Source organism: Rhododendron vialii, chromosome 7a, assembly GCF_030253575.1.
Source record: "Rhododendron vialii isolate Sample 1 chromosome 7a, ASM3025357v1".
In the NCBI taxonomy this organism is placed as follows: domain Eukaryota; kingdom Viridiplantae; phylum Streptophyta; class Magnoliopsida; order Ericales; family Ericaceae; genus Rhododendron; species Rhododendron vialii.
Window position 1 is genome coordinate 11,370,578 of NC_080563.1, and position 14,349 is coordinate 11,384,926.

A 14,349-nucleotide genomic window follows, 5' to 3' on the forward strand; every position below is an offset into this window, starting at 1 on the left:
GCTTTATTAAAAAATAAGTACTTATTTGACTTTCTGCAACGGCGCCTTAGAAGCCGGTGGACGGCCGCGGCGGAGTGGTCTGTTTCTTGTAGTTGCGCTTGTTGGTGAGAGAATCCGCACCGTACTGTACCTCTTCAGCCATGGTAGTAGGTTTTACGCTGGGAGATTCGTGTGGAGAGAGAGAGAGAGAGAGAGAGAGAGAGAGGTGGGGGTTGTTAAAACCCTAGATAACAGAAGCTCGAGGATGGGAAGCGACTGTGATGACTTTTAGCGTTTTTTGGGTCGTGATTTAAGGTACGATTTACACCTGATTTCAATTCTAGGGTTTGTATGATTTGTGCAATTTTCCAAGGGTTTGGGATTGGGTATGGGTATTCTGCGAATTTTTGTATGATCTGTGCGATTTGTAGGGCTTATGGACTAGAATAGGCTTACAAAAATTTGTTTTTATAATGTTACTTCTTCAAGTTTGATGGTTTTAAACAATATCGCATTAAGTAGCCCTGATTGCAACTAGTATCTCTTACTCAAGGTCATTTAGTATTTGCCCAATACTTCCTCCTTTCTTTCTTTAATTCTTGGTTGCTTCCAGTTTAGCATCATCTGCAACCATTGACTTACCATTCGATAGGAATATTATTCTGCTAACGTTTCGTTGCTGATAAGATCCGCAATTGAATATTGCATTTGGCTTATTCCTGAGATAGGACACAGTATTTGATCCAGTCGCTCTAACCTGCGGTCATATCCACTGCTATACGTGTGCTTGCAAGGCTGCATCAGTGACCATTGTGGATGGATAAAAGGCTGCCGATCGCAAGGAGAAATGCCCTCTCTGATAAAATGTAAGTTAACTGTGCTGAAATTATTGAGCTTATTATTCCTTTTGCTTGGAAATTATTGAGCATATTCTTATTAGAAGCTCCTCCAATCAATCTGTGCACTAAAATTTTGGGAATTGATTTTTGTGCTCCCTGTTTACCATCTGCACCACTTTTTTTCCCCCTTTCTTTGTTATTAATCGTGTGTATTTAATACACCCCGTTTGATGTGTGAAATTGTGAACTTATAGTCATAGAAGGGTAAATGGTATATTCAAATGAATAGAAATAAATATGGTTAAGTAATTGCAAATTTGTTAAATGACAGGGTATAGGTGATTCGATACACTTAAAAGGGCGATGATGAAACAATAACAATGTTAATGAAGATAGTGCCTTGGCGAGGTAACTTTTGTTGCAGCCATGAATACCCTTGTGCTTTTCCTAATACTTTTCTGAGCCCACTTTGTAAACTGTAATTGAAATCTAAAGAGCTTTGGCTATGCGTTTTTTGGCAATGATGACAAAATTTTTAAAACAGCAACAAATGGTGTGGTTGCTATGTCCAAATTGGATATCCACAGACTGAGAGAAAGACGTGAAAAACTAATTGCCGCGCCTGTGCCATTTTGGTTGATTTTTTCAATTGGGCCCTTTGGATTTGGAGCCTTGTGCTTCATGCCGATATTGGTTTGGGTTTAGTATTCTTGTAGGGTATCATCAGCACTCATTTATTCCGCTTTGGCTAACTTAGTGTGTACACTAAACAGTAACTTTTAAATTTGCCCTGTGCCCTGGACTTGCTCGAATCACCACTTGAAAATGAATATCATAACAAATGCAGATTTCCGGTTGGAAATTCTCTGCAGGGCAATTCAACTGTGGGCTTTATGGTTGGAAATTTCAGGTAGTTGTTTTTATCTTTTAGGATTGACTCCCTTTCAATCAATTTTCCTTTCCACTTATCAAAGAGAAGTAACATTCATTTAGGGGAAGGGGTCGCTACAAGCGAAGTCGGTTTAGAAAGAACCTAAAAAAACCTGAAACTAGCCGCCCTTTTGGGCTACCAGATATGATGGGGGGCAAACCAGAAGGAGGGGCTGGGCAGCATTCCTGGTAACAAGGGGAGATCAAATTAGAATGGTCCCATGGGACCCATTGTCTCAATCACACATAAACATGACACGCTTTCTCAATTGCTTTTCATTTTTTAGTATTGGGTGTCTTGTCCAACTTATGCACACATAGACTAATCTTGAAAAACCAATCTCACCGTTCATTATCAAGTGCTCCATTTACAGTCAGAGAAAAAGCTCTATATAGACTGATCCGAAAAAAGTTGATAGCACTAAGAGGGTTTCGAAACTGAAAGCTTAGGAGTTGATTTGCTTTGTAAGTGCCTACAAGCTAGGAATGGGGCAAATTTAGATCACTATCAGTTAAAAAGTAGGGTGGTTATAGTTTTGCAATCTTGGTTCCTTTTTCCTATATCATTTTTCCTAGGGAAAACAAATCATAATACTATATGCCTAGATAGTGGATTATGAGAATATACTCCTATATTAAAGGACACTTGAAGATACAAGTGCTAATCATAATACTAGATGGTGTATACAAGTGCCTGCAAGTGCTATAAAGCATTTCAAACATGTTAGGGAGTTTGTTCTTGTTTAAATGCCTAACATGAATTACTGGGCATCTCCATTACACACATCTAACACACGTCTGATATGCTGACATCCATACTCTTATGCAAGTACAGAGCATCCGACATGAGTATTTGTACATTTAGAAGATTCCATTTCATAAAGACCTTACCTACTTCATGCACAGGTGGGAAACTTTTTCCTGTTCTTGGATCTTGTTTTATACACTATGGGATATTTCACGAGGTTAAAAAAGAAACAAGTGTGTATTTACTATTTAGAATCTTTGGGCAATCTGACTAAATGAAATACTCTATCCTCTTAAGTGGTGTAACACAAGACACTCCCAAGCGCGTGTGCGCAGGTACACACAAAGATGAAATGAATGAACTTACTAAAACAAGCACAGCTTGAGTCCAATGATAGAGAACGCATCCAGCGGCTTAAGTTAAGGTGGGCAGAAACTACTCTGCCTATGAAATGTATGTACAAAAAACATACATTGCAGCATATAATTGTGAAGCTAAATCTTTCACTTTCTCTTTGTTCATCCCCTGGTCCATCCGCTAAATCTCTATTTTTCTTTTCTTGATCCAAACTTTTCTTGCACTAGAGTAATTTTTTCAGGAAAAAACAACTCCAAAAAAGTAGCTGCTGCACTTGGGGTTAGCTACCGTTTGCCTCTCTCATTCTCATATGCAATTATGTTCGTACATATATTGGAGAAGAAATAGATCAAAAAAGCATACAGTTCTTACCATCACTGGTTAGTAACTTACAATTACCATTCTATAGATGCTTCGATTTGTTTTTTGGTTTGGTTAACTTTGTGTTTTGGGTTTTGTTTTTTGCTTTAGAATAAAACCTATGAAAATGCTGAAAGCCTCGTCATCGGAGTAAAGTTTTCATCTGTGTAAGGAAATGGAGTAATTCTTAAAAATTCAGAAACATTTTCCCTTTTCAAGTTGTCTATTTCAGGAAAATCTTCCCATTATGAGTTTTCGAAAACGTTTGTTTAACCTTTTGTGGAGTTTTTCGAAGAGAACTGAAAAAAAAGAACTGGTCTCTTGTTTCTTTTTCTTTTTCCTTTCATAAGTATGTATATTGTGTATATCAATGGTTTACAAGATCCTTAACAGGGGCCAGCAGCTATATACATATACACATAGCATTCTCAGAAGTTAGAGCTTCAAGTTTCTACACACTATTTTAGCTCTAAGAACATACTTGATGCCATGGGTTTTGGAAATGTCTACAGGCGAAAGTTGGCGGATGAGACAATAGTGGCCATATAACGCTTGAAGGATGTAATAGGAACAGCTGGGGAATCACAATTTTGGACTGAATTGGAGATGATTAGCTTGTTATCCGATGGAATCACAAATCCATCGGACTATGTTGCACTTGATGGGAAAGGCTTCTGGTGTATCCCTTGATGTGTAAGAGCAGTGTGATCACTAGGCTTAGAGATTAGTACCTCTCTTACTTGCTTAGAAATACTATCACTCTTCGGCTTTTGTTGAGTAAACTGAAAAGGTGATGTAAATGATAAGAAGATAGTGAAGTGACAAAATTAATTTTGATTTCTCTATCATTTTCGTCACCTATGCAAATTCTTCATCCAAACATCAAACAATGATCTTTTTTTTCAACAATCACAAATTCAAGGCCTGAGCTGGAGTCCTGTTATATTCTCATTTCAGTACTTGCTGAATTATGAAGTGAGGTACTTTATTAGTTTTTAACTTGATATAGACTATTATGAGCTACGGCTAGGTTAGAGTTGGGATCATGCTTAACTACTTTAGAAGGTTTTGTGGTTATGGGTAATCATTTATTTTTATTCCTACCTGAACTTTTCCCAGGATATGCCAATTTGGAGTTAAACTTGGAACTAATTCTGAAATTCTGGTACTTCTAATTCATTTCAAATGGAAACTTGAGTATCAGAACCATGCCTTGTGGATGACTTTTAACGGATGACAAGTATCTTCATCCTCAATTTCTTGGACAACTGTGGTTTGAAGCTCTGTTCTTTTAACTTTCTTGTCCTCATATAATACGTGTAAGTGTGACAGTTTTGCCTATTTAAGCTTTTTTGTGCTATATTTTTACTTTGGGTGTTTAAACCTTTTCCTTTGGACTTCATGCACCAATTTGAGCACAAGTATATTACAAGTTTCTTAACTTGAAGCTCCCATCTATTGTTGTCTGGTTCAATTTTGCCATATGGGTTGTTAGTATTTGGGGTGCTTCAAACTTGAGATTAATGCTATGAAAAATAAATTTCTAAATTCTTTCCATTGTGATGTTCATTATAATGTTCTGGCCATCTTAATATGTTGGCTATCTTAAAACATGTTTGTAACTCAGTACATAAGCATGTGCTTAAATATGATGCAGCTAAACTTTGAATATGAAACTTTTCAAGAACATATAAATCTTTGTGTTTTGCATTTTGTAAAATATATCTTAGTTCAAATATTGCTAATTGTGAAACCATGGGCATGATTGATCGTGCGTAACACGTAGGCCATGCTGGTCATGCTTTGTCGCCACTCAAACTTTTCATAACCATAAATATATATGCGTTTCAGCTAACACATATTTCTTATGATTACAATACCAAAGCACATAATTAGAATATATTACAACAATACCAAACATGAAAGCACCAGGCATGACTTTAGCCTACTACCTAAAGTAAGTATAAAAGGTGCGTGGGGGAAAAAACCCCATGTCTTTGCCCTTTCTGGCTTGATTTTTACGATTGTGTGCTTTGCTCCATACTACTGCATTACTCATTCTGTTACTTTCGCAAGCATAACAAAACATAAAAAACACACTTATAAGACTAATCAGTGCATTTGATGGAGGGACCATAGATAACCAAACTAGCCATTACTAAAATACAAAACGATCATATGCCAAACAAACAAACCTCAACAAATAAAACTTCGTAATTAACCCTTCTTTTACAACAATCTACCAAAAGAAACCCACATAATCCAAAATTAAACAATAATGCTAAATAAAATTCATTATGAGACCAGCGAGCATGACCGAGTGTGCAACGCACGTTGCTAACAACCTAGTATATATATATATATATATATATATATATATATAGAGAGAGAGAGAGAGAGAGAGAGAGAGAGAGAGAGAGAGAGAGTAAGCTTCTAATGCGGACCTCCGCATCCAAGCAAAGTGCGTACCTCCCCTTTCCCGATCGAATTTCAATGATCCGAGCAGCTAAATGTGTTCAGAACGTGATTTTAAGGGTATCTGCGAGAAATCAACAAAAAAAAAAAGGACCGGGAAGGGCTTCATCCGAGCAGTTTTTGTTTATTTTTTTATTGAATGGTTCAAATAAAAACTGTTCAAATCAAGCCCTTCTAGGTCATTTTTTTTCCCGATTTCTAGCATGTATCTTTAAAATCACATTTTGAACACATTGAACGGCTCGAATCATAAAAATTCAATCGGGAAAGAGAAGAAATGGGGTGGTCCGCACTTTGCTTGGATGTGGAGGTCCGCATTAGAAGCTTACTCTCTATATACTCCTTCCGTCCCAATTTACTTGTCCCAATTCTATTCTAACTGGTTTAAAAAACTTGTTTTATCTTTAAAGTAGTAATGAATTTTATGTCCAATATGGATCTTGTTTGATAAATCTCAATTTGTTCTATAATTCAATGTTTTCGAAATCACCAAAAGCATTATAAATTACAATATATAATTAATTGAAAAGTGACACGAACTCCAAAAAATGACAAGTAAATTGGGACGGAGGGAGTATATATATATGGACGTGTGAAATTGATTTTGTGATTTTGATTTTTTTTAAAAGGAATTTTGGGATTTGAGTAGGCATTTGCTTAGGTTGTTGGGAGAGGGGTGTATTTTGTGACCAATCAAAAAAGAACTTTGGTGGTTTGAGTATTTGCTGAGAATGCCATTGAGGCTGTTGGAGATGATCTAACAAATACTCTTTCTATCACAAATTGTTGGATACCTACGAAAACATGTATAATTTTGTGATAAAAAAATACTTTCGCACATCATTTTTTAAATTTCTTCGCACCATATTAAAGAGCTCTTGAAGTGCTTTAATTTGGTGTAAAGAAACTTAAAAACATAATGCTTGAAAATACTAATTTTCCAAACCAAAAATTGCATGACTCTTCCCAAAGGATGAGCAATTTTGGAAGGAAGGAGTCTATGTCATAGATTTTTATCTATACTGTTTTGTACTACTTCCGTCCCAATTTACTTGTTTCAGTTCTATTCTAATCGGATAAAAAAAACTAGTTATATCTTTGCATTGGTAATGAATTTTATATCTAATATGAATCTTGTTTGATAGATCTCGATTTATTCTATAATACAATATTTTCAAAATCACCTAAAATATTATAAATTACAAGATATAATCAATTGAAAAATGGCACGAACTTTCAAAAGTGACTATTAAATTGGGATGGAGGGAGTACTATAACTAACGAAAACACTACGTCCACTAACAGTGGAGTCGGTGGCCGGCCACCGACCGGTGTGTGGGGCCCACTCCAGGCCTCTCACAGATGATCCGAGCCGTTGAAAAAAAAATTTAAAAAAATTCAAGTGGAAAACTGCTAATCTTGATATCTGTTCTAAATCAGCCGGTGTAGTTTGGTTTAGTTTTTAATAGTCTAGTTTGGTCCTAAAAGCAAACAGTAGTGTTACCCACATAGTTTGTGCATAGATTATGGTGTTGGGTTCACTCCGGGTCACACACAAACAATCTGAGTCATTCATTAAGTGTAGAACATTTTTTCAAGGGCCCTTGCAAATAATTAGTTCAATCCAATGCTTATAAGTGTTTGATCCAATCATCTAATTTTTTCACACAGATTTTAGGACAATGAAAAGCTAGATTATTGGATCAAGCATCTACAAGTACCAGATTGAGCTAATTTTTTCGGAAAAGCCCTTAAAATAATATTTTACATTTCATGAACGGCTCGGATTGATTGTGTAGGATCCGGAATGGGCCCCACACATGTGTCTAACAGACTTTCCGAAAAGCAAAAAACAACACAGCTTTGGAAGATTATGCACGTACGCGTATACCACCGGGATCCAACAAATTCACTCTGTTTTCCAGTAGTATTTCTGTTAGTTAATTATGGATTAACGTTTTGACAGCCAATTTTATTTTATTTTGGTTTTGTGAGAAAATCATGGTCGGTTGGGGGAAAAAGGCCGTCATAATTAGGTGCCTTCTTTTGTATATTTCCCTCGTGGATGGTAAAAGAATTTATTCAAACCTCTTTAGTAAAAAGCAGTTAATTGGCCAGTGTAGTCACCTTTAAAGATGATTGGTGGATCTCATCGGACAAACCCAAATTTCGTAGAGCGGCTTTCGGCTGAATATTCACATGACCTTAATCGATTTTTTAAGCTTGAACGAGATTAGCTTGACTCGTCCGGCGTAAAGATTGAGAACGGGAGCGCATTGATACAAATTTTTGGATAGAACTCATTCTTGAAAACCGGCTTACAATGGGAGGTTGCCCAATAACTAATTATATGCACTTGGCCAAGCTCATACTTAGCCGATGTGGACATTAGGATCGTAACACGCATGATATTTTGGAAAATTTTGTGACTAAGGATATGACCGAAGTATGATTGTCGTAAACTGACTCGGACACACCTTGTTATTAAAAAAGTATGATTGTCATAAAGAACAATTTAACATATGGGTCGACTCTTTGCAAGTGGAGTAGTAGCCCCGTGTGAGATTCAAACCTCACTACCTACAACTAACATTACTAACTTTTGGTAAGTAAAAAAAAAAAAAGGCTCAACTCATTAAGAATTTGGCGAACAATTATTTTGGTTCGTTTTGTAAATAGGTCAAGCTTGAGTTAGCTGTAGCTCTGCTCTTGCAGATAAGGTTGGCTGGTATGTACAAGCTCGGTTCTTTTTATCGGCTCATTCAGAATTCGAACCGATCGAGCAAGAGTTCTCAAATAGTAATCAAACTCGAGCTCGAATATTTGCGCTTGATTCGAGCTTGAGACGAACTTGAGCTTACCGAATGTTAACAAACTGAAAGTTCAAATGCCGTAAAACTCAGCTCGACCTGTTTGCACTTGTAACGGGAGCTATGATTATGAAAATAAACTTGTGGATGCGTGCGGGACCATATGTTGCTCAAACTTTCGAATCTGTTTTAGTCCTTGCATGGAATTGGACGCTGTTGCTCTAAATTTGGATAAGTATTGTACTAGTTTGTGGCTTAGGGCATTTCATTGGAAGTCCTAATTTTACACCAGAAGAAGATGAAGAACATTCCAAATTCAACGGTTCTACAGTGACAAGTCGTCGGCCAGCGGTTTGGTCTCTATCCTCTTTTGTACAGTACATCAAAAAGTTCTGAGTCTAGACTCAGCCCTTTTTTTATCATTAGGGCAAATATCATTATGCCGCGGATCAGGTCAATTTGGCTTCCAACCACTTCAGTCCCTTCAGTGTATTCGGACCATCCAAAAGTGCCAAATTGACCAGACACCTTCTTGGGAAAATGACGGTTCAGAACGTGTTTTGTTAATTAATATCTGCCAATGATAAGCTAAGATCATTTGTTAAAGCTAAAAATATTCTTAACGAGTATTAATTATCAAAACATGTCATTGGCCGTCATTTTCCCCACCTTCTTTAAATCTGGATCGTCCAAAACACTTTTGGATGGTCTGAAAACTCCGAATGCACCAAAATGTTCGGTAGCCAAATTAAACGGATCCAATCCCCCCCTTTTATGAGCCCACAGAAAGGGGCCCCTTCAGTCTTTCGACTCTTTCTGAAGCAAATATGGTATGTGAGACCCATCGGGTGACATAGGGTATAGGTGCGAATATCATCACCATAGAGATTTCGCCTATTCTCATCGATAAACGTTTGTGCCAACTTGCACCGTTTTGACCAATTATTCTAATAACCTGAAGTTTACTACCATGCAAACTTTTAAGGACTCTAAGATATTTTGCTAATAGTGAGAGCCAAACATGCGAACTTGAAAGAATAAGGTTTTACTTTTAAGGACTCCAAGCCTTTTACTTTTTTGTCATGCTCTCACTCAAGAGAATAAGGTTTTATGTACTTAATTCAGAATACGGGATGGGATAATCCCTCACCATTCTAATCCCAAACCAATATTGGCCCTTCCCTATGACATGTTTTAACTCTTAACCTTAATTAAAGGAGTACGAGTATTCGCATAACCTTATTAGGGGTGTTTTTACTAACAAAAACACTAAAAATTTAATGCATTTTACCATTTCATTTTCGCTGACAAAAAAAGTTGTCAATAAAAACTTTTTTTACTACAGTAACTTTACTACAAACCCATCAACAATTTATTCAACATTATCGAAAACACTTAACAACGTTTTCAACCACAAATAAAAATCTAAAATGGTTTTTATTACCGGAAACACCCCTCACGTGTCCAGAATGTTGAGAACAACAAGAGCCATGTGAATATACGATGAGGTTATGGAAAGTGTTCCAGTTGAGTGTAACATCTCCATCATCAATCTAAAATCTTTGACAATTCCATGGGCTGCGACTAGTCTTCTTGTATTAATCAAGGACAATTTCCGTTTGACCAAAAAAAAAAAAAAAAGAATTAATCAAGGACGACAGCAGCAGCCCCCCAAATCTCATAGTAGACTAAGGTCCCGTTTTAAAAACATTCTTAAAAAATAAACAGCTTATTTCACACTTTCAAACTCAAAAATAATGTAAATGAAAAATAAATTTTTAATTTTTTTTACATCATATAAAAGATCTCATTGAGATTTTTCAAATAAGATTCATAATGCATATTTTTAAATTGAGAGCTGCTACACACACAGCAGTCTGTGCACAGATTGTGCACAGATTTTTTTGTGGGGCCCACCACGGGTCCCACACAAATCATCCGAGCCGTTCATTAAATGTAAAACAGTTTTTCAAAGGTCCCCGTAAAAAATAGGCTCAATCCAATACCTATAGGTGCTTCATCCAACCATGTAACTTTTCATTCAGATTTTCGATTAATGAAAAGTTATGTGGTTGGATCGAGCACTTATAGGTATCGGATTAAGCTTATTTTTTATGGGGTCCCTTGAAAAAGTGTTTTACATTTAATGAACGGCTCGGATGATTCGTGTGGGACCCGTGGTGGGCCCCACAATAAAATCTGTGCACAATCTGTGCACAAAGTGTATGTGTGTGTAGACTTTCTGTTTTAAATTTCAGAAATGCTGCTTGTACAGCAGGTTTTACACAGACAGTGCGTACAGCGCACATTTGGGCCCGTCTCGGGTCCAAAAAAGATAATCGGAGCCGCTCATTTTGTTCAATATATTTTTCTTAAGGTCCCTGTAAAAAACCAGCTTCATCCGAAAACGATAAGGGCATTTGCGAAGGGTCCGAAATCGCTTTAGAATTCTTTTACGGGGATTTTGGACGGTTCGCAAATGCCCTTATCATTTTCAGATGAAGCTGATTTTTTACAAGGACCTTAAGCAAAATATATTGAACAAAATGAGCGGCTCCGATTATCTTTATTGAACCCGAGATGGGCCCAAACACGCGCTGTGTAAAATCTGTTGTATCAGTAGCAAGGTCCTTTAAATTTCAAGATCCAGTGACCGCTCACTCGGCATTGATGTGCACGAGTTTCGTGTACGACTTGACAGCTAGCCTTTCTTCGCTTTATGACCTATTTGACTTCATCCTTCTCCAAGGTTTGGTAGTCAAATACTTGTAATAAAAGTCCTTTTGGGCCCACCATAAAAAGATGTGCAACTTCTGATCCTCTGCTATCAACTATGCCTTGATAATCATGTGCACAGTTAAAATATTTTTAAGAATTAAGCTTCAAAAAATAATATAAAAATAAATTTAAAAATGATAAATTAAAAGACGTGTATGTAAATATTTAAGCGTCTATCAAAAAATGATAAATTAAAGGGCGAAATTAGTTAGACGGTCGGTGAAATTTGTTGAATAAAGGAGTTAGGGATTGAGGGGAGAAATTAGTTAGAAGGTTATCGATTCTCTTTCTTCTCTCTCGTCTCTCTCTTGCATCTCTTTTTCCTTGTAACTCTTCTTCTTCTCCATTGTAATTCCTGGACTTTTGTAATCGATTCTCCATTAATAAAACCCGGAATTAGTTGAGTTTCCATTACATTTCTGTACAAAAGTTTATCAGAAAGTTGAAGGGATGGGTTGGTTGATCAATTCCCTTATGCTTCCATCAGGGCTGAAGCCCACCTTCTCACTCCCTCACCAGAAACATCAACAGAGTTCTCGCGTAATCTGCAGAAGAACAGTCAAACCCAAGATCCAGAAATCTTTTGTCCCTGTACTTTTCTCCCTTTTATTGGGTTTCTTGAACTAAGATTTAATCAACTGATTTTGTAATAAAATAATGGAAAACATTCACATGTTATGCTTAATTCTTGTGTTGATTGGAGAATTTTTTTTATTGGAACAACAGGTGGCGAGGTTATTTGGGCCAGCTATATTTCAAGCTTCGAAGCTGAAGGTTCTATTCCCGGGAGTGGATGAGAAGCAGCATCCAGGGAACCTTCCTAGAACTTACACACTCACTCATAGCGATATAACCGCTAAGCTCACTCTTGCCATCTCTCAAACCATTAACAACTCCCAGGTAATTGGTTTTTTTGCCAAAATTAAGTAAAACCCACTTCAATTAAGTTGCTTTGAGTTGATTTTTGGAAGGATTTTTAGATCTGCTTTATCACTAGAGCAATAAACAGAGGAAAACAGGGGATTCTTGATTTAATTTTGAACAGGGGGATGTTGCTTCTTTGGGCTTCTTTCTTGTGAATCAAAATTCAGAAAGCCCAGATCAAAAACATCAAATTTGGATTTCAATTTCTTCTGATAGGCCGGTTACTATACATGGATTGTGCTTGGGGCTTAGTCTTGCAAACCAGCCCATGAAGTGCTCACTAGACCAGCAGTAGTCAGCCCAACAATTTAAGAAGATCCAGCCCAGAAGCAGTTACTTAGTTAATTAAATTATTTTCAGTTAATCTCATTAGTTAATTAGTGTTTGGATTAGCTTGTTGGATTAGTGGTAGTTTGTTACGTTGTGCTGGCAAGTATAAAGGGAATGAGAGAGAGAGAAGGGTATGCTTTGTAATCAAGTAAAAAGATTGGGACGAGAATTTCCATAATCGCTTCTCTATCAATTCAATTCCCCAATTTTCCTTCGTTGTTCTTGTTTCTAGGCCAAATTTGATCCAATTACTTTATCATCTTCTTTAAATATGGGTATACATTTTTAGTATTACGTGATCATGCTTAATTTTGAATTTTTCCCCCTTAAGGTTATGTGCCCCCACCCTTAGTAAATCCTGGGTCCGCCACTGAACCTAGCTATGATTAAATTTCAAAAAAACCTTTGATTTATTTTATTCACGCCCAACATGTGTTTGGAAAATATATTCAAATTTTTAGTTTTAACAAAGAAGAAATGAATTTTACTTGCAGTTACAGGGGTGGTATAATAGGCTCTATAGGGATGAAGTGGTTGCAGAGTGGAAGAAGATGAAGGGAAAAATGTCTCTCCATGTTCACTGTCACATAAGTGGAGGCCATTTCCTGTTAGCTTTGTGTGCTGGGCTCAGATACTTCATCTTCTGCAAAGAACTCCCCGTGGTAAAATTCAATTCTTGTCTCTCAATATTAGTATGTAATTCGCAATTCCATTGTGCTAGGAATATAAAAGTTCGAGTAAATTTTAGCAGTAAATTATTCATGTTTGCTTTGATTATTTACTAGTGGATGTTATAAGGTGTTCAAGATTAGTTTGTTCATCAATTGAACCAAATCAGCCAACCAAGAGTCGAGTTCATGGAGCTTAATTATTTTCAACAGTGAAAATTAGTTGAACTTAAGTAGTGAATTGTTTAAGTTTTAGTCTACAATTTAACAAGTTTTACTAATGTATTGAAACTTAGTTGATCTATGTCATACGAAGCCAATCTCAAACGAGCCTTTAACAAACCGAACACATGATAAATTTTCTTGATCAAAACGAGGTTGACTATACATGGGCAATTCATTTCATCAATAAAAACACGTGGGATTGACTCATTTCTTGATCTCTCTTTGTATTACACCATTCCAGTAAGTCACATGAATGACACGACACAAGTATGAACAGGTTTTGAAGGCCTTTGTTCATGGGGATGGAAACCTATTCAACAGCTATCCAGAATTAGAAGAATCTCAAGTTTGGGTATACTTTCACTCCAACATTCCAAAGTTCAACAAGGTGGAATGCTGGGGTCCTCTCAGGGAGGCTGGAGCACCTTCTGATGGGCCCAATGGATCCACCCAACTGGACAAAAGGCAGCAAGAAAATCCATCAAGCAACTGGGAAGTGCCAAAGCCATGTGAAGAGGACTGCAGCTGCTGTTTTCCTCCAATGAGTATGATGATTCCTTGGCCACATGATGACCACCCATCGGAGACCTAGGGGACGCACCAAAGCCTTGCAGGAAGAACAAAACTTTGGAAGGTCTGGTGGGACTCTCTGATTGGTTTGTTTCCCATCAAAAAGGTGTTGTAGGGAAAAAGTCATCAAGATTAAATTTTTAAAAATTGTTTTTAAGTTCTTGGTGGTGGCAGAAACCAGAATTTGCTGCACATAATATTCATAGATAGTGATGGAGTAGTATTTCGTGGTCCCTTCATTTAGATATTTAAAGTTCTATATTGGGACTTCTACAAGGGGGAAAAAAGGGTTGATTGTTGGGCATTTTACCTTTAGGTCAAGAAAATAAAAAGTAATTCTCACAAAGTCTCATCAA

General features: G+C 36.9%; 1 protein-coding gene and 1 long non-coding RNA gene across 2 annotated transcripts; both read left to right on the forward strand.

The window, feature by feature from the left end:
- The first annotated feature begins 354 nt into the window (after positions 1–354).
- On the forward strand, positions 355–4,146 carry LOC131331848 (uncharacterized). The gene is made up of 3 exons (XR_009201538.1): positions 355–845; positions 1,150–3,233; positions 3,726–4,146. It is a non-coding gene; the product is annotated as an uncharacterized LOC131331848 (long non-coding RNA).
- A 7,394-nt stretch (positions 4,147–11,540) lies between these two features.
- Positions 11,541–14,295, forward strand: LOC131331847 (protein STAY-GREEN homolog, chloroplastic-like). The gene is made up of 4 exons (XM_058365790.1): positions 11,541–11,867; positions 12,003–12,176; positions 13,025–13,192; positions 13,701–14,295. Exons 1-4 carry the CDS (start codon positions 11,727–11,729, stop codon positions 14,013–14,015), a joined length of 798 nt encoding a protein of 265 aa, XP_058221773.1. The 5' UTR covers positions 11,541–11,726; the 3' UTR covers positions 14,016–14,295.
- Positions 14,296–14,349: the final 54 nt, after the last annotated feature.